Source organism: Arvicanthis niloticus, chromosome 3, assembly GCF_011762505.2.
Source record: "Arvicanthis niloticus isolate mArvNil1 chromosome 3, mArvNil1.pat.X, whole genome shotgun sequence".
NCBI lineage: Eukaryota > Metazoa > Chordata > Mammalia > Rodentia > Muridae > Arvicanthis > Arvicanthis niloticus.
The window spans coordinates 83,067,892-83,088,226 of NC_047660.1; the positions used below are offsets into that span (position 1 = coordinate 83,067,892).

Here is a 20,335-nt window from a genome sequence, read left to right on the forward strand (position 1 = left end):
GGTCTATGTGGTTAACCAGTCTTCCAAAAGAATTTGGGCTTATTGCCCATGCTAGTTATTTCTTTACTTAAAGATTGAGAAGTTCCAGGTAGAAAAATTACTTGGACTTGTTATTTCTAAAGGGGTAAAGAGAGGAAGAGGATCTTTAGCCAGGTTTAGTGGTGTGTGCATTTAATTCCCACATTTGGGAGGCAGGTAGATCTCTGTAAGTTCAGGGACCAGACTGGTCTGCATAGTAAGTCCCCACCCCCCAAATGACAACAAAACAAATAACAAGAAGAGACTAGCCTGCATTCAGCTCTCCATGAGCAGCACACCTGCATGTCTCCTTGGAGCAGCTTTCTGCACCAGGCTCCTCTGTAAAACTACTCACAATCACTGGACCAAACGGTAAGGTTTCCTTTACTAGTCTTCTAGAATTCCGTTTTTTTATAGGTATTCATTTGGATTTATAATAAACTAATGGTACCTCAAATGATGACCACTTTTTATATTCTTTGGCATGTTTGAATAACTTGAAATATTTAAGTAAAGCTGCAGAGTTCCACACAGCAAGCATGTGGTCAGCATGACTCAGTGATGGCTGCACTGTGGTAGAACGATCCAATACGCTCAGCCAACCATGTTCTAAGACTGTGCATTTAGTGCCATCAGAGCAGACGATCGGGATGGATGGAGAATTCTATCTGGGCACTTTCAGGAAGGCTTCCTGAAGGAAGTTGCTTTTGAGCTAGAGCTTACCGTGGTTGGGCAGAAGTGAACTGGGAATGTGTGGTGATAAATAGAACCACAGAGAGAAAAGACAGGCGCAAGCCTGGTCTGTGTCCCCCTTGGGTTGGGATTGAAATATGGGGATAATTGGGGGGATTGAGTAGACCAGACAGGGAGAGTGAAAGAAGGGTGGATGGAGGTTATGAAGGGAGATGGACATGGCATGTGGGCTCTCAGCAAGTGGCAGTGTCTTCAGCAGAGTGGAGTGTAACCTTGTTGGGGGCAGTGAAACTTATAGATGGTTTGGTTTGGTTTTAGAATGGAAAAAGATTTGCTATTTTTAATTTTTTAAAATTAAATTTGCTCTTCAACAATTTTGTACACGTATTATACTTTACTGAGAGATTTCCTACTACCCTTGTCTACTTGCAGTTCCCTACAGACCTCTTTCTCATTCATGACCCAAATGGCCACATTTTCAGTCCCAACCCTGAATGTTTCGTCCACCCTGGGCATCTGTTCCGAGGACACTAAACGATGTAGTGAGGTTTGGCTGAGTGTATCAAGTCTCTCCACACAGCAATTCAAGCATGGACTCAGGCTGAAGACATGCTTGCTGTGGTGAACTCCACAGCTTCATTTTATTTTGTGATCCACTGAGTTTAGCAGAGGCTTCTGTGTGGCCATGGGTTTGGAGTTATCTTTGGAACCAGGTGGGCATATGATTGCAGACAATGGTTCTTCTTCTCCCAGAATCTAACAGGGTCTAAAGTAACTCAAGTTAGCCTCTAACTATATAGCTGAGGATGTTCTTGAACTTGTGTATCTCTTATCCCTACTTCCTGAGTGCTGGGTTACAGGCCTGGGCTACTATACACATCTGAAGGGTTTTTTAATGGTGCCATGTTATAGGCGCTTCATGGTATCCTGTTTTTCTCTTATTCAGTCCCCTACCAGCTCCATCAAATAGGACTTGTTTCTCTTTTGAGACAGGGTCTCACTATGTAGCTGGCCTTAGGCTCTTAGTCCCTCCTGCCTCAGAGTTTGAGTGCTCTCACTACAGGCATGTGTCACCGTGCCTAGCTGACCTTAAAAGTGAGGTAGAACTTAATCTCATTTTGCAGATGACAAAACCAAGGCTTAGCAAAGTTAATTATCTTGCCTGTGGCTGTTGGGCTAAATCACGAAGCAGTTTAAGTCCTAGACTTAAAGCTTGATGCAAAAGCCTAAACCTACAGTGAAAGGATGCACTAGACAAGTTGTAAGTGAGACATCTCTGTGGGAGGCTCTGGCAGTATTCCAGGTACGAAGTGATAAGGATGGTCGTGAGATGGGTGAAAACGGGAGCTTGGGCAAGTCTGGGGCCGTCAGTGGCCTGTAAGGACTGGGGTAGGAAGAGAAAGGGGAAGGGGAGTACTGTGTGGGTGGTGGAGGTGATGGGCTGTGGCCTCCCCTTCCCAGTGACTTATCAGTGTGGGAGGCACACAGCTGATCATCCTGAGTCACAGGAGTTTGGGAAGGGAATGGTGACTCAGCAGGATGAGCCTGGGTCTCATTCTCGGCCTTTCCTGCAGTTACTGCTCATCACCTTTCACCTCCCAAGCCTCAGGTGTCCATTAGCACAGCAAGGCTTTAGAATGCTGGCTAGGAACAGAGTGCAGTCGAACCAACCCAGCTTTGTTAACTAGTCTCCTTCACCACCCCAGCAAGATCCCTTCTGAATAGAAGGGTACAAATCCCCAGGATTCGTTTACCCCTCAGTGGCCTGAGAACCAGAGCCTGAGAGTGGACTTCCTGTGAACATGTCCTTAATGAACACTTCGGCTGTAGTGGCCATTCCTTCTGAACCACAGGCCATCAACACTGAAGCATTAGGAGAGGAAGTCCTTGATTATAAGCTTCCAGATTAGAGTCACTCTCCCAAGGGCTTTCTCTTTTGAAAGCTGAATTATTTCCCCAAACACATTTACTACTTATTGGCAGGCAGGCAGGCAGGCAGGCAGGCAGGCAGGCAGGCAGGCAGGCAGGCAGGCAGGCTTCAATCAGAGCATAATGGAGTCTGGACCACTGGCTCAGACCTCTAAGCCCAGCAATGAGAGTGTGAGGAGGAAGAAAGGATGCCTGCAAGTTTTTGAGGCCAGCCTAGACTACCCAAGTGAGACACACACACACAACCCAAGAGCTCCATGGCCAAACTTCAACTTTTTGTTTTCTCTGAAAACAGCCCAGGAGCTTTAGCACAGATTCCTCAGAGGACAGCACTGTGCCAGGACAGGGATGATGCAAAAGATCTATGCCTTCCCTCACTTCCCCAGAGCTGCCTATGGACAGAATCTGTCTGAGGATTAGTGGTCCACAGTGCCCTCTTGTGGTGATGTCTGGCAGCTTTGTTCTAGAGAAAAGTGATTGTGCAGTGTCTTTCTGCCTGGGGAAGGCTTACTTTAGGGCTGGAGATGCCTTGGCACCTGCTCAGAGCTCACTGACTCTCTGCTGGCAGTGCAGTCTGGGAGAACTCAGGCCTGCGTTCTTGTCTATGAGAAAAGGGAAGAGTGGGTTGGGGATTTAGCTCAGTGGTAGAGTGCTTGCCTAGCAAGCGCAAGGCCCTTGGGTTTGGTCCTCAGCTCTGGGGGAAAAAAAAAAGACAAAAAGGAAAAGGGAAGAGGAATCAGGACTGAGAGGAGCCCTGCTTTCTCGGAGGTGTTCTAGTCTAGCCTGTGCTGCGTGTGACTGTAGAGCATTTTGGAATAATCAGGAGTTCAGTGTCATCGTCAGCTTAGTTACATATTGAGTTCAAGGCTACATGGCCCACATGAGACCCTACCTTAAAAATAAGAACAGGGATAGCTCATCTATTAGGGTTTTTGCCTGGTTTCAGTTTCCAACATCATATGAATCAGGTGGTGTGGGACTGTGATCCTAGCACTTGGGAACTGGAGGCAAGAGGATAGAGTGTTCAAAGTCATCCTCAGCAAGTGAAGTGACTCCGTTGGTAAAGTTTCTCTTGCCAAACAAACTTGGTAACCTGAATTCAAACCCTGAAATCTGTGTGAACATAGGAGAAAATTGACTCCACAAAGGTGTCGCCTGACCGCCACACACGTACTGTGGCTTGCACACCACCCGCCTATATTATGCACACACACACACACACACACACACACACACACACACAGCATTTTGTTTTGTTTTAGCCAGACTTTTAGCTACTTTATAGGTTCCTATTTCTATCACCCTTTTCTACCCTTACCCCTTCCAACACCCAACACCAGGTAGGAGAGAAAGAAGGCTAGAGGAAAAGGGAGCATCAGTATGGTTAGACTGTCTCCTGATGACTAGGGGTGTCAAGGTCCTTGGGGCAAGTTTGATGTTTGTTAGGATATTGCCAGCCAGCAGCAGCAGGAACAGCAGCAACTGCCTTGCCCCTCTCAGGGATCTAGCATTTTTACACCCTCTCAAGAGTCTCCAGCATGCCAAATGTCATATACTGGCAGAAACTATCTACAGCTGGAAAAATCATACCCCTGCCAGAGCATGAGACAAATGATAGTCTGCCACTATGGACAGTCTAAAGCAGCCCCATATCCCACGCCTGGGATTAAAACAAAAACATATTCCTATAACATTTCTATGTTTTTGAAGAGACCAAAAATTTTCACTATATGTTTTAATTAGCTAAGTATGGTATTGTATATTTGTAATCTCAGTAGGGCAAGGTAGGAGGGTCATAAATAAAACCAGCCTGGGTTACATAGTGTAATGGCTAATATTGATTATCAACCCAACAGGAACTAGAATCATATGGAAAAGGAACCTTTGGGCATGTGTAGGTTAGGTGAATTGGATAGGAAGGCCCATGAGTTGGGATCTGGGAGTTTCCATCCATGGTCAGTTGGTCCTGATGCTCTGGGCCCGTGTCAGGGTAGCACACTGTGGCAGAAGTGCATGCTGAGCAAAACAGTTTTCTTCCTGACTGGGAAGGGAAAGAGGGAGCCAGGGTCACACAGTGCCCTTCAAAGCACATCCTTAGTGGCCTAAGCCCTTCTTACTGGGCACCACTACAAGGCTCTACCACCTTCTAATCTGGTCCCACTGAGGCCCAGGCTTTCAACACATGGCCTTAGGAAACATTTAAGCTTCAAATTTTAGCTGTTATATAAATTTCCTGGTATTTTTGGATGTCTTCTGTGTTCTTAGCACTGATTGAAGATTCAGTGGGAACTATTCAAGTTGGGGCCTTATGGGCCTCTCAGGCTTAGATTTGAAATGCTGGAGATTTTGTTTTATGCTTTGTTTTTCTTTTAGGCATTTGTCAATTGGAAGGAGGCTAGATTGACTTGGAGCTTTTTCAAACAGTCATTCCTAAAACAGATTTTGACAGAAGGTGAGTAAAGTGAAAGTTCACGTTGAGCAGTTGGGAGATCATAGAAGATGTAGAAGGATTCTAGGGGACCGCTGCTGACACAGGGGACCGCTGCTGACACAGGGGACTGCTGACACAGGGGACCGCCGCTGACACAGGGGACCGCCGCTGACACAGGGGACCACCGCTGACACAGGGGACCACCGCTGACACAGGGGACCACCGCTGACACAGGGGACCGCTGCTGACACAGGGGACCACCGCTGACACAGGGGACTGCTCCTGACACAGGGGACCGCTGCTGACACAGGGGACCGTTGCTGACACAGGGGACCGTTGCTGACACAGGGGACCGCTGCTGACACAGGGGACCACCGCTGACACATGGGACTGCTGCTGACACAGGGGACCACCGCTGACACATGGGACTGCTGCTGACACTAGAGCACTTGTGTAGGGCCCTGGACAGAGGACTCTTAGAGATGTGCTTGCTTTCTTTTCTTTTAAATAAAATAGGGAACCAATATTTATTTAGCTTTATGTTTTCCTTAAATTGTCTACTTTAGATCTCTCTCCACAGCCTTACAGAAGATGTTCTCTCCCTCTGTTTAGGGTTGTGGAATTGAATCCAAGTCAGCTTTCTGTTACTGTGGCAGAATACTTGAGGTAATCAAGTGTGGCCCACAGTTTTACCTATGGTTACTTAGTTTTGTTGCCAAGGTAACACAGTATGTCAAGGTGCTAGTGTATGGCAGAAGAGGCTATTGGGAAACAGAAAGAGAGAGAGAGAGAGAGAGAGAGAGAGAGAGAGAGAGAGAGAGAGAGAGAGAGAAGAGTTTTAATACCTCCTTCAACAGTATGCTCCTGTGACCTAGCTTTCCTCTCTAGATCCTATCTCTTGAGGGTTCCAGTAGGACCAGGGGCTTGGCTCAAAGCTTAAACACATGGGACTTGGAGAAGCACTTCACACCTAAACTGCAGCAAACCTAACTGGAAAAGCCCATATTGAATAATTTAATACATTTATTATAAACATGTTATATATGACAGAAAATTTGAAAATTAGAGAAAAACATAATCTCATTATCATATCCTAACTTTTTATACATTTTTCAGCCGTCTTGAGAATGGTTTTTGTTTGTGGTAGTGGGAACATATATGCTCTCCGTTTATGCCTCACATTGCCTGTACAATGTCAGGAGCTGAGAACAAAGACAGATAAGCCGCAAACAGGCCATAGCCTTAAGAAGCTTCTCTTGTCAAAGCCACTGCTGTGAGGTACTTAGCTGGTACATGGCTGTGGGCTGTGCTTGGAGATTTAACTCAGCACAGGCTCCTAGAGGCCTCTCGTTTCTGAGAGTCTGTTAAGAAGCCAAGGAGGAAACAGATGTGGACATCTGAGAGGTCTCCTGCCTGAGGGAGCTCTCAGCATGTGGAGGAGAGCCCGTTGTCCTACCAGAAAAACTGGGAGGGGCCTGAAAAAACCCATTATAGATGGTGAGGATGCTCCAGTTAGGTACAGACTGAACCCAGGATGACAGTGTGATGATAGGGTGAAGCTGAAGAAAGGAGACCAAAAAGAAAGCTGCGAGTTAGTATATAAAAGGCCTCCAGTGCAGAATTAAGGAGCCTGGACTGTTTGCAAATATTAATGAACTATTTGAAGATGCAAACTCAGGGATTGACAGGGGATTATACAGTTGTCCCTTGGTATCTGGTTTTGGTTCTTAGACCAATCCCAGATATTTTAAAGTCTAAGGGAGTCCTTTGTGTAAAATGGTGTATTTTTTGTATATAACTTAGACATACCCTTCTTTTGTTTTGTTTTGTTTTGTTTTTCGAGACAGGGTTTCTCTGTGTAGCCTTGGCTGACCTGGAACTCACTCTGTAGACCAGGCTGGCCTCGAACTCAGAAATTCGCCTGCCTCTGCCTTCCAAGTGCTGGGATTAAAGGCGTGCGCCACCACCGCCCGGCAGACATACCCTTCTTTATACTTTAATTGTACCTAGTGCAATGCAAGTGCTATGCAAAGCTATTGTTATACTATTTATTTAGAAAATAATGATAATTATTATTAATAAAAGCATCCATACAAGTAAAGTTGTGTTCAGTTCAAATACATTTTTTGGATTGTTTTTGATTTACAGTTAGTTGAATCATTAGCATCACAAACCCTCAGATATGAAGGCTGGCTGTATTTACAAAACCTGGAACTGTTTGAAGTTAGAGGGTCAGAATAGCACAGATAGAACCCGAGAAGTCCCTTTCACAATTGTCTTTACAGGGAGACAGGTCAGAGAGAGGAGTCGTGAGAGAAGACGGAACCTGGACTTGTAATGATTTCTTTTTGAGTTCCTAGGAGGGGAGAACTTGCTGGGCTGTAGCTGCTGTTTGGTGCTGTCTCCGTAATGGCCAGGGTGTTTCATTTGTGGAAAAGAAAATTCAAGCCAGGCATGGTGGCGCACACCTTTAATCTCGGCACTCAAGAGGCAGAGGCAGGTGGATCTCTGAGCTTCAGGCCTGCCTCGTCTACAGAGTGAGTTCTAGGAAACACAGAGAAACCCTGTTTCAGAGATAGAGGGAGCGAGACAGAGACAGTGACAGACAGAGAGACAGAGAGAGTACCTGGCCTCCCTTAAGACTTGGAATCCATTTTTCACCTTTAACATTTGAGCAGTCTTCCCTTATTTTATTGTCAATAGTATGTGGTTTTGAAATAATTTTTGTTTGTTTTTAATTTGGCTTCAAGATTTGTCAATAAAGACCTCAGCACTTTCTGAACTGTTGCTGTAAGGTATTGTGAAATCAGTGTTAGGACATTGAATCAAACTTTAATTGGTTATCTGATGTTTCTCTGAGAGACTTTGTCAGCTGGAGCCAAACATGGTGACACACACCTGTAAACCCAGCAACCAGGAAGGTATGGCAGGAGGTTCTCAAGTTCAAGTCCATTTGTGAACTAAAACAAACAAAGTGGGGCTAGGGGATATTTACCAACTGAAAACATTGACAGATCACAGAGAAAAGGAAAGAAAAAAATGAATGCTCCATTTGAAATGCTGATTACTTTGTTTTTCTTTTATAGGCGAGCGATACGTGATGACATTTTTGAATGTATTAAACTTTGGCGATCAGGGTAAGATGTAAGTCTGTAGTGTATTAATTACAGGTGAACACCATTAAGAAATACTAGGTCTTTGATGAAACCTGTCGAATGACTTGAGTGGAAGTCTTGTTGGGACCCTCTCTTCTCTCCCAGCTTCCTACAAATCTCTGGTACCCATTTTGAGAGGTGGGGCTCTAGAAGTGGCTACATATAGGTTGGCTCATCTTCATGGTCATAAAGATCTGTTCCCAGTTAGTGTGCTTTGATAAATCCCTCAGGGTTTGTTTTATATTTGTTTTTCAAGTGATACCAGAGTCATGCAAATAAAAGTAACAAAAAAGGAGAAAAAGAGAGGAGGAGGTCTAGAAGGAAGCATCGGATCAAACTGGTAACAGTCAGTTTCATGTCGATGACATATTTTAAAGGGTTAATGATAAAAGCGCCTCTGTCTTGACTGTATTAATGGCAGGGTCGTGGTTGTAATGTTGTATGGGTTTTGCAAGATGCTACCATTTGGTACATATATCTACCATTTCTTCAACCACATGTGAATGTATAGTTTTTCTCAAAATTTATAAACTTGGCTGGGGCAGCACCTTGGTTAATAGAGTGTTTGCCTGGCATACAGAAAGCTGAGTTCAGCCCCCAGCACCACAGAAAGTAGGTGCGTGGGTGCACACCTATTACCCCAGCATTTGAGAGGTACAGGTGGGGGAATCAGAAGTTCAAATTTTTCTGGCTACATAAAGAGTTCAAGGCTAGTCTGGGCTACATGAGACCCTGTATCCAAAAGAAAAAAAAAAGATTTAAAAATTTAAATATTAAATTAGAAAAATAATTTTCACATAGTGCTGTGAAAATTAAGAACCACCATGCCTGTAATTTCTCCCTTTTTGTTTTGTAGGTATATATGATATAGTGAATAACCTTGGCTCCCTTGTAGCCAGGTTAATTTTCCAGCCAATAGAGGAGAGTTTTTATATATTCTTTGCTAAAGTGCTAGAGAGGGAGAAGGACGCCTCACTTCAGAAGCAGGTAAGTCAGTTCTCATGTCAGCTCTCAGGTGACCTGGCACTTCCTTTTGATCTCCTCTGTTCTCCTGTGCTGCTTTGTTGCTTGGGTCAGAGTCTTGTATCCCTGCCTGGCTTTGAGCTCATAGCCAAGGTTAATCCTTGAAGTTCTGATCCTCCTGCCTCCACTTCCTAAGCAGTGTTGTTATTCTTCTGACATGGCCTGCTGTGGGTACGTATGACCCAGAGCTCCAGGCAGTCCCTTGTCCTCTTGGGTGACCTCATTCTTTGTTTCATTAATTAGTCCTTGGGTTTTTGTTGTTAGGTTTTTTGAGACAGGGTCTTATGTAGTCATAGATGGCTTTGAACTTTTGAGCTCCTGCTTCAACCTCCCGAGTGCTAGGATTTCAAAATGTATCACCATGGGCGGTTTGTGCAGTGTGAGGGAGCAAACTCAGAGTCTTGTGCATGATACACAGGCACTCTCCCAGTTGAACCAGATCCCACCCCTGTAACCACTGAAAATTCTGACTTATTTACAAAAGCTTTTAAACTTTTATTATTTTATTAATTTACCATGTATGAGATGCATGCACATGAGTATATGTAGGTTCAGGTGTCATGCATGCACATATAGAGACCAGAACAAGACCTCAGATGTCTTTTGTATTTTCTTTGCTTTGTGCCTTGAGATTGGGCCTCTCACTGAACCAGAAGTCACCATTTTGCTTAAGTTGGCTGGCCAGCAAGCTCTTGGGGTCTGCCCATCTCCACTCCCCAATGCTGGGGGTATAGGCACATGAAGCTATGCCTGGCGTTTTAAATTTTAATTTAATTTAATTTTAACATGGGTGCTGAAGATCTGAACTTAGGTCCTCAGGCCCTATGCTTGCAGAGCAAGCACTCTTACCTGAGGAGCCTCCCTTCTGCCCCTTGACTTATTCTGCAATTAAAAGCAATCTAGGTCTGCCTCTTACATGTCTTAGAAGATATTTTACAAAATACAATTTATGCCCAGTATCTGAAAGTAAGATCTGGTTCCCACTCTGGACTGAGGGACATTTTCCTAAGTGTGCATTGACAATGACAGAATCCCAGGCCATCAGTCAGAAGCACAGACCTGGCTAGTATAGGTGAAAATATGAGGATAAAGCAAGTGCTTCTTCAGCAACACTGTGTTGCAAGTGTTGACAACTAAGCCTCCCCCTTGCCACCTATGGGGAGGAGACTTACTTCTCCCTTTCATTTGCTAATTGCCATAAAAACAAATACAGCCTCCAGAAAGGCAGCCGAGCCCTTGCTCTCCAGTTGCTGTCAAATGATGTAGGAAGCTGGCCTGTGAGAGGCTCTTCAGCTCGGACCCCAGCTCACTTCCTCCTTTCCTCCGGCCCAGGATGATGTTGCTGTGGCTGCTGCGGTTTTGGAGTCCCTCCTCAAGCTGGCCTTGCTGACTGGACTGACCATCGCTGGTTTTGGCTTTGCCTATTCTCAGCTGGCTTTGGACATCTATGGAGGAGCCATGCTTAGTTCTGGATCCGGTATGTGCCATACTTTGTAAAGGGTTGGTTCTGATTCCTGAAGAGAAATCAGAGTGTCTCATGAAATTCAGGCCATGTGCACACAGTGACCTCTGTGTCATGGGGAGGATTTTTTGACTAGCTGAGGCTTTGGGGCTGCTCTTCACTGTCAGTGCACAGGCAGGGTGCAGTCGGGGCTTCAACAGGGAGATCGAAGTGCTGAATTCTCCTTGCTGTTGCCTTTCCTCTCAGGCCTAAAATGTATTTTGCCAAGTGCTTACCTGTGTTTCCTCTAAGTGAGGGAAGAAAGCAGACAATGGTCTATGAGTCTCTACGTGGTTCTAAACACATCTGAGGACAATCAACCCTGTGCAGATCTCAGGGTGCGATGAGTCAGAACCTTGAAAAGATAACCCAGAGTCCTTTGCCTAGAATAAAATTGATCTCGGCAAGTAAAACTGTGTTTTTAATCTATTGACTATTGGTTTGGTAGGAGAAGAACATGGACTGTGTCTACATTGAAGTCCTTGGTTCCCGGGCTGCTGAGACTTCCACTGCTCTTGCTAGTCCTTGGGGGTTTTCACCCATTTCAAGATGTGCTGAGCTTTAGGCTGGTCATCCATTTGCAGGTTTTATCCTGGAATGAGCAGGGATGTCTTTACTTTCTCTGATCACTCGACAAGAACTGGAGGATTCTCTGCTGCCCCATCTCCATATAAAGGGCCGTGTCAGGACAATTTTATACTTTCATGTTTCAGTTGCCACTGTGGGTATTGGAGAAAAAAGGACCATGTTTCTACACCATAGCAAAGGTTGTTAAATTTGAGGAAACCCCACCATGACGCCTGTGGTATAGTTTGTGGCTTCTTAGGGTATGTGCCTTAAGCAGTACATGTCCATCAGGCAGCTGCTGGGAGGCTTCATTAGGAAGTTTACATTTAGAGACTGGGATCCAACTTTTATACCAGCTCTGCCTCCTTAGAAAGCAATCTCCAAGAAATAGCCTCTGCTTTAACATAGCCACACAATGTTGCCTAAGAGGGGCTGTCCACTTGTTTGGTAGAGTAATTAATCACAGAAATATAAGTTAAGTGCCATTGGTGTGTTGCCTCTGCCTCCTAAGTGCTGTGATTAAGGACATGTGCCACCACACCCAGCTTACTGCCTTTTCATTGACCAGGATGCCTCTCTAACAAACTCATGTGCTGTCTGGGTGGTATCAGTGCCTATGCACGCATTGCCTGCTGGGTTTCCCTCGTACATCATTCTCTCCTTGCTCTGACTAATGCTTGTGTCCAGATGAATTTCTTGTGCCAAGAAACATTCACACTACTGTTCTTCCCAGCCCATCCCAACAAGTTCTCCTGATCACTTAAGTATTTCACAGTACCTGACTTTGCCTAGAAAGGATTCCTGCACTAGGCAGAAAAGAGTGCCATGTCTTTACAGCCTGGCCTTATCACTTTGTCTATATATGCATGTATTGGTTTATTTAGGTGCCAAGAATTGAATTCAGGGCTCTGCAGGTGCTAAGCAAGCGTTCCCACCAATCTTAGCCAAGTTCCATCAGTTTTTGTTGGTTTTGTTGTTGTTGTTGTGTGTGTCTGTGTGTCTGTGTCTGTGTCTCTGTGTGTATGTCTGGACCTCAACTGTATAGATCAGGCTGAACTCAAAAAGATCCACTTGCCTCTGCCCCCTGAGTGCTAAGATTAAAGGCATGTACCATGATACCCAGAAAGCTTTTCTTTGAATAATTGTGTTTTAAAATTTTATGTGTATGAATGTTTTGCTTGTGTGTTTGTATGTACACTGCATGCATGCCTGGTGTCTTTAGGGGGTACAAGGGGGCACTAGATCACCAGAATTGGAGTTTTAGACAGTTACAAGCTACTATGTGGATGCAGGGAAGCAAGCTAGGTCCTCTGAAAGAACAGCAAGTGCTCTTAACTCGTGAACCATCTCTCTAGCCCCCTTTAAAAATGCTCTTGCTTAGAAGTATTACTCTGAATGAGAGGCCTACAGTTTGCTTATCCTTTTTTCTATTGTTGATCAGTTTGGGTGATTATAAATAGAATCACTAAACATTCTGTGAACACGTGCATTCATTTCTGTTGGATAGATACCTAGGATGGAATTTCTGGGTCATAGTTTGAATGATCATTTGTTTTACTAGAAATTGCTCATTCAGGAAACATGGTGTTGTGTGCTTGAAATACCAGTACTCAGGAGATAGAGGCAGAAGGATCATCTTTGTGTACATAAAGAGTTTGAGGTCAACTATGGCTCCATGAGATCATGTCCCCTCAAAACAAAGCAATGACAATGACAACAGTAACAACAACAACAACAAAAAGATAGAGAGAGAAAAAGAAAAAAAAAGAAACTACTTTACCATCTCTGTTTAATAATAGCCCTATGAAAAGAGAAGAATCAGTTTAGTGGTAAAGCTTCTAGTCTTTGGTCTGTAGTTTTTAAAAATGACTATTTGTGTGTGTGTGTGTGTGTGTGTGTGTGTGTGTGTGTGTGTGTGTGTTATACAGATGTGTATATATACATGTGTGGAAGTCAGGACAGCCTACAGGGGTGAGTTCTCTTCTTCCACTATGTGATTCATGGGGATAAAATTTAGGTCATGGGTCTTGGTAGCAAACACCCTTACTTACTCACTGAGCCATCCCTCTGGCCTTGATCAACAAAGTTTTTAAAAATTCATTGCTGGTCGTAATACTATATTACTTTAATTTAGGAAAAGTACTGCTGGGAGCTCTGGTTCTCACTACGAGTTGTGAAGGTTCTGTCCTAGGAGTTTCCTGCTGGTCCTGGGCCCTGGGCTGTTCCCCAAGGGCGTTTTCAACCTGTTCAACTGACATTCCCTTAAGACATAGAGCCACTGGTGTCTTCAGTGCTAAACTGGCAAGCGTCACCTCTGTGCTGATTGAAGATGCCTGCAGCTTTGCGTCATGGCCACTTGAGCTTTCAGTAGTTCAGCAAGAGATCTGTGCATTTATGCCTCACTGTTCTTTTGATTTTATCTGAGTATTATAGTCAGTACTGTGAGATACAGCGAGTCTTCAAGTAGGCATGTAGTCTGCCATTGCTACCATCAGGTCCCATGACCCTGTTCTCTGACTCTGGAATCTGGATTGTTTCCTGTAGGTCCTGTGTTGATGCGTTGCTATTGCCTCTATGTCCTCCTGCTTGCTATCAATGGTGTGACGGAGTGTTTCACGTTTGCTGCCATGAGCAAAGAGGAGGTTGACAGGTGGGTAACCTAGAAAGCACACCTTTAATCGTGGTCTTTGGCCAAAGTGAAGTAACTTGTGAATCTTTCTCTTTCCATTCTGAGCATGGATTTGTCTGCAGTTTTCTCAGAGGCCACCCTAGACCACTAGTGTGGAACCTCCCTAGGATCACCATGGCTCTGGCACGATTTACCTAGTGTTCTTTCCCCACCGTAGGGCTAGGAGGCCAGTGTTCTGCTTCCTTTAATGGGGGTGCGGTATCACCCTGGCAGAGTTGTGTTTGTCTGTGTGTGCAGTCAACCTCAGGAGAAGCTAGTCATCCTTTCCACTGCTTCCCTCCTCAGATCCCTAAGAATGGCCTCAGCTTCAGATGGGATACTTGATTGCTTTCTTAGGGCCTAGAGAGTTTGCTCCGTGGTTAAGAGCACTGGCTATTCTTCAAGAGACCCAGGTTCAAGTCTCAGCATCCACATGACAGCTGACAATCATCTATAACTCCAGGAATCTGATATAGCATCCTCCTTTGGCCTCCTTGGGCAATGCATGCATGTAGTGTGCAGACATAGGTGCAGGCAAGCAAGTCACCTATACATCTGTCTGCTATCACATGGTGACCATAACACATTACATGGGGACAGTCATTATAGTTGCCATTACATGATGGCCATCACAGTGGCCATGACACTCTAGCCATCATGCAGAGGCCATCACACACTGTCGGTGACATAATGACTTTAACAGTGGTAATCTCACAGTGACCATAATACAGTGGCCCTCATATTATAGTCATCACACAGTGGCCATCTACAGTAGTTATCCTATGTGTGTGTATGTGTGTGTGTGTATGTGTGTGTACGTGTGTGTGTATACATATATATGTGCAAATTCTTGTCCCTAAGAAATGGATTTGTAGTTCTCTAAGGATCTCAGGAATTCTGTGACATCTTTCCTAAGAAGGCTCAAAGGCAGATATATTTCAACACAGGCTTTTCTTCTCTCTTAGCTTCAGATTGGGACTCCTGCCCTAGGACTTTCACCAGTAGTTTTAACATAAGCTGTCATTAAAAAATCAGAGTTTCTTGTTCACCCTACTTTACTATCCTCTTCCCTCATACCTATACAGTCACTCGGCAGGTCTTTGGGCAGGTATGTGTATTTAAAATTTTCCTTTATTATTCTGATGTGAATTAGCTTAATATCTTTGGTCCATCACCTGCCTTTTATATCCTAAATGCCAAAAATACTAGGGCAGTATCTTAAGGTATCACTGAAAGAAGAGGGGAAGGATAAAATGATGAGGGAGAGAGAACAGGAAGGGTGGCTGTGAACCACAAGGTGAGTGGCCTCCTAGCCACTGTTCCTTGGTTTCTGCTTCCCTGAAGCTTTCTGTGGCTACCTCTGTTACACTGAGTACTGTTGAGGGCTTCAAAGTCTTGGTCTTAGGAGTGAAGTAAGGAAAGGGTAGCCCGGAGTCAGGGAGTCCTTCTCCCTTCTCAGATCAACCTCTGTCTGTCCTCCTCTTAGACTGCTGCACAGTGACTGGAGTCTAGCCAAGATGCTAGCCCAGACTGATGCAGTTGACTTAGGTAGTCTTCTGCTCATCTCCCAGGCCAATAGAATTGGAATTTTAGGAGACTTGAGCCCAGGGAAACTATTCATTACAGCTCCAAGTAACTCTGAATCTGAAGCTGTGGAAACTGCTGGTCTCAGGTTCAACATGACTCAATACACACGTAAATGCATGTGACAGAAGCAAGGGTCTGTGAAGCAGGAAGTGTCTCATGCACAGGACACGTTGATTCTTTTTATTCTCTTCTATTTTATTCTTCAAAAGAACTACATCTCAGAGCAGGTAAGATGAGGGTTCAGTGGGTAAGGCTGCCTGCCGCCGGGCCTGGATCCTAGTGTTCTATCCTCAAGACTTACATAGTTAAAGGAGAGAAGTGACAAGTTGGCCTTTGATGTCAACATATGCACCATAGTACATGTGTACTCTTATATACACACAGACATGCATACAAACAAACAAGATAAACAGAAATAGAATTTAAAAGTCTTAAAGACACAGTATGGCATATTGAATGAATATGCTAGCCTTTGGTAGGTCATAACCTGTCATTTTACAGTAGCTGTCAGCCCATGACCTTCACCTCAGCTAGTCAGCAGTGTAGCTGCAGAACTGTTTTTGAGTCTATTCTCCCCCATGCATAGAAAAGACTAAGTTTAACTTTGCAATAATATATTTCAATTTGAAAGCCGCTTCTAACATTGAGTAATTTAAAGTAAAATATAGTCTAAAGCACGCTAAGTGAGAGATGCAACAGCGTGTACACGTGGCTTCCGCCACACCTCCCTCCCTCCCTCCCTCCTTCCCTCCCTCCCTCCCTCCCTCTCTATGTGGTTCTGGCTGTCCTAGAACTTGCTATGTAGACCTGCTGGCCCTGAACTCAAAGACATCCACCAGCTTCTGTCTCTCAAGTGTTGGGACTAAAGGTGTGCAACCACCATGCCAGGTCAGAATCTACATTGTGAAGGGAATTTTAATTAACAGTAATTTCAATATTAGTATGGAGGAAGTAAGGCAATGCTAAACATATCTGAAATCTTTAAGAGAAATAGAAAGTCTTATGACAAAATCATTGTTGCGGCCTGTACTCTGCCTTAACACTTTGGGGTTAAGTGCTCTGGTCAAGAGAAAGAGTGGGGCTCTTGGGGCAGGAGACACAAAGAATGGAGACAAGGCAGGGTGTGATCAAGTCTCAAGTCTCTTTTATTGAAGGGAATTCTGAGGTATTTATATGCTTTTGCCACGTGCCTTGTAGGCGCGTGGATACCACGTGACTTGCAGGTGTTGATATGATGTAAGCCTTACAGGCGTCTATAGCGTGGATAGCACAGTGCACTGTGCGCCTTGCAGGCTTGGATACCACGTGCGCCTTACAGGCATATATGGCCTGGATAGCACGTGGACAGCACGTGCACTGTGCGCCTTGCAGGCGTGGCTACCACGTGTGCCTCGCAGCTGGGGGCAGTAAACAGCAAAACAAAATATGTGGGATATCGGAGTGTGCTTCAGCTGTTGTAGGCTATTGAAAACCAAATCTCTTATCAGGGTATATGGTTCCAGATGGCTGCAAAGATAATCTAGCTGCTTTCTGCTAAAGTCGGCTCCCAACAAATCATGAAGAAACTTGGGCAACAGGTGGTAGTGTTCTTTCCTTTAAATTAAAAAACAAAACTTTAAAGCTATGATATAAATAAACCATTTCCCAATTCCCTTCCTCCCTCCAAACCCTGGTGTACCACTCCTCTTGCTTTCTTTCAGGCTCATAGCCTCTCTGTCTTTACTTGGGGTGTGTGCGTGTACATGTGTGTGTGTTCTTACATAAAGCTGCTCAGTCTCTGTGTGACTTGTGTGTATGTATTTTCAGGGCTGACCATTTGTTATCACATACCCAATTGATGAGCTCTTCCCTAGGGAAGACTATTTCTTCCATTCTCAGCATTTCCTTGGTTGCTTATAATTTAGTTCTTTGGGTGGGTTTGAGGCCTCTTGAGCTTTCTCCTGTCCATTTTAGCATCCCCCACCCCCACCCCAACCCCGTTGGCATTGTCTTTATTCGGGTCATATGTAGGCAGCCATGTTGTTAAGAATTTGTTGGTGTATCTTCTTACATCTGTAGGGAAAGAACCTCACAGTGCACTTCCTGTTTCCAAGTCTCTTACAGTCTCTCTGTACCCTCTTCTGCAATGATCTCTGAGCCTTAGGTGCAGGAGTTGTGTTGTAGATGTATCATTTGGGGCTGAACTTCACAGCTCTGCGCCTTGATTGGTTATGTTTTTCTATATTGGTCTTTGTTGCAAAGAGAAGTTTTCTTGATGAGGGGTGAGAATTACAATTATATCTGAAGATTTGGAGTTCGGAGCCTCAGAGCAGTAGTAGGGAGATACAAGCTCTTGTCTACTACCCATGACAACAGAGTTTCTACTGAGAAGGAAATACACTACCTAAAATCCTGGGTGAAATTATACCTCCTTTGTTGGAGTACAGTGTGTGTGTGTGTGTGTGTGTGTACGTGAAAGTGAGTACACATGCACACACATGTATATGCATTCCTTACTATGAACTCTGATAAAGCAAGTTTTTGTAGGGCCATGACCTTGGTCAGCTCAAAGCCTGTAACCTGACATTTGGGGACATAGTGGCTTTCCTCTGATCTGTAGTCAGACACATTACTCACTGAACAGTTGCTTTCTCACCACCTCTGATGTTAGGAATCTGGGTCGTGGCCCCAGAGGCTACTTAGTTCCTTAGCTTAGTGGACACAGTTTAGGGACCTACAGGGTTTAACTCTCTCACTAACTGCCTGTTTATAGAGTATCTGCTGTGGATTAGGCAGAATACAGATGCTGAGGGATTTGGTTCATGGCTCATGGCCTTTTTGAGGACTGTGGCAGCATTTTTATGATGCCAAGATGTAGTTCTTTCCTTTACAGAATACTGAAGGTGAGTGTTTGAAATCAGAAGTGAGAAAAGTAGCATAACCATTTGGCTCCACATCCAAAGAGCTAGAGATGTAGAGAGCCCAAGGAATCTGCAAGAGGCTGGAACGTACCAGGGAGTGGCCAGGCTTTGCTCACTGCTCATAATTCATTCTGGAGATCTGTCACTTGCATTGAGTGAGGTGCTTTGAGCCTACTGCCTGGTGCCTCATTTCCCAGGAGAAGCAGGATGAGGTATCAAAGCAATCAGCCAGTACCAAAGGTGGAGTGTTGCCTTAGTCCTTGGGTGGGTTCTCAGCCTCACTGTGCTGGTTCATTTCTGTACTGAACAACTTGAAGCTTCGCAGGATAGGAGCCATGTGTACTAATTGCTTGCCAATATCCTTAGCGCTCCCCACAGTGCTTTACAGAGTGTGCGTTATTACCCAGGTCACATTCACTGGAGACTTCAGCTGAACAGGAGTTTTGTGTTTTGTTTTCAAAGTATCACCTAATAAATTATTTTCCTTAGAAGTATAAGTATTTTGAATTGTATGTGTTCTGCTTAGGGAATCAGGAGAAAGTCACATTTTCATATTAACTACGTAGTATTCAGTGTTACAAAACGCTGAGTTGTGTCTGGGCATGGAAGCCCAGTACATCTGTACTCGTAGCTCTTGGGAAGCTGAGGCAGGAAGAATGTGAGTTCAAGGCCTGACTGTTGCTTAGCAAAGAATGCTTGCTTAGCTTGTGCAAGCTTAGGTTGCTTAGCTGGGTTTAATTCTGAGCACCTCAAATGGAAAGAGAGAGAGAGAGAGACAGACAGAGGTAGTCAGAGATTGAGAGATTCCTAAAGGCCAGCCTGAGCTATATACTAAGAGGTGAGCCTAGGCTACATTTTTGTTTTTTTGTTTTTTGTTTTTTTTTTTTTTTTTTTTTTTTTTTTTTTGTCACAAAACAACAACCAGCCAAGAGCTGAGCCAGGTATTGCAGTTCAGGTCTATAATTCTAGTTCTCAGGATATTCAGAGTCATCCTGGATTACAAAGTGACAGCCCATAAAAAAGAAAAAAACATACAGAGGCGAAGGAACTTGCTTAGCCTATATAAGGCATTGGGTTGAGTCTAGCACAACACACCTGAGAACTAAAACCACTGGATTATGGGAACTCCTCTGGAGTAATGTGAACCCAGGGATCTTTCTGTGAGTTGATATGGCTGCTTTTTGTGGAATATTCTTGTCTTGGGATAAGACACTCACCTCCCCGTGTTGCTTGTCTCCCAGGTACAATTTCACCATGCTGGCACTGTCATCCTCGTTTTTAGTCTTATCCTACCTGCTGACCAGGTGGTGTGGCAGTGTGGGCTTCATCATGGCCAACTGCTTTAACATGGGCATCCGGATCGCACAGAGCCTTTCCTTCATCCATCACTACTTCCAAGAGAGCCCCCACAGACCCCTGGCTGGCCTGCGCCTGTCACCAGTTCTTCTTGGGATGTTTCTCTTCAGTGCTGGGATTACTAGTGTCTCAGAGGTAAGACTCCCAGCAGCCTTTGCACCACTTGCTTCTGTAGGCTGTGCACGGTTCTTCCCTCAGACCTCCCTCTTCCAGCCAGACTAAACACACTGGTCATGTGTTTGTCTCCTCCCAGCTTCTCCAGACCTGCAGAGTAGCACTTAAATTAACTCCTCACCTCACCAGCGTGCCTTATATCTGACTTAGAAGCTGGATGATAGGGCTGGGGGGATGGCTCAGTGAATAAGAGGACTTACTGCCTATCCTGAGGACCCAGGTTCAGTTCTCTGCACCTATATGGTGACTCACAACCACCTGTAACTCAGTTCTAGGGGATCCAATGTCTTTTCTGGTTTTTAAAGGCACAAGGCACACACACAGAGCACACTT

General features: G+C 44.6%; 1 protein-coding gene across 1 annotated transcript in view; it reads left to right on the plus strand.

The window, feature by feature from the left end:
* The window catches only part of Rft1 (RFT1 glycolipid translocator homolog), a 46,931-nt gene that overhangs the window by 15,867 nt on the left and 10,729 nt on the right, over positions 1-20,335 (plus strand). The window contains exons 7-12 of the mRNA XM_034498287.2: positions 5,014-5,092; positions 8,158-8,208; positions 9,083-9,213; positions 10,582-10,726; positions 13,862-13,967; positions 19,714-19,963. Coding sequence (XP_034354178.1) covers positions 5,014-5,092; positions 8,158-8,208; positions 9,083-9,213; positions 10,582-10,726; positions 13,862-13,967; positions 19,714-19,963 — 762 coding nt within the window. The remainder of the gene's footprint in view (positions 1-5,013; positions 5,093-8,157; positions 8,209-9,082; positions 9,214-10,581; positions 10,727-13,861; positions 13,968-19,713; positions 19,964-20,335) is intronic.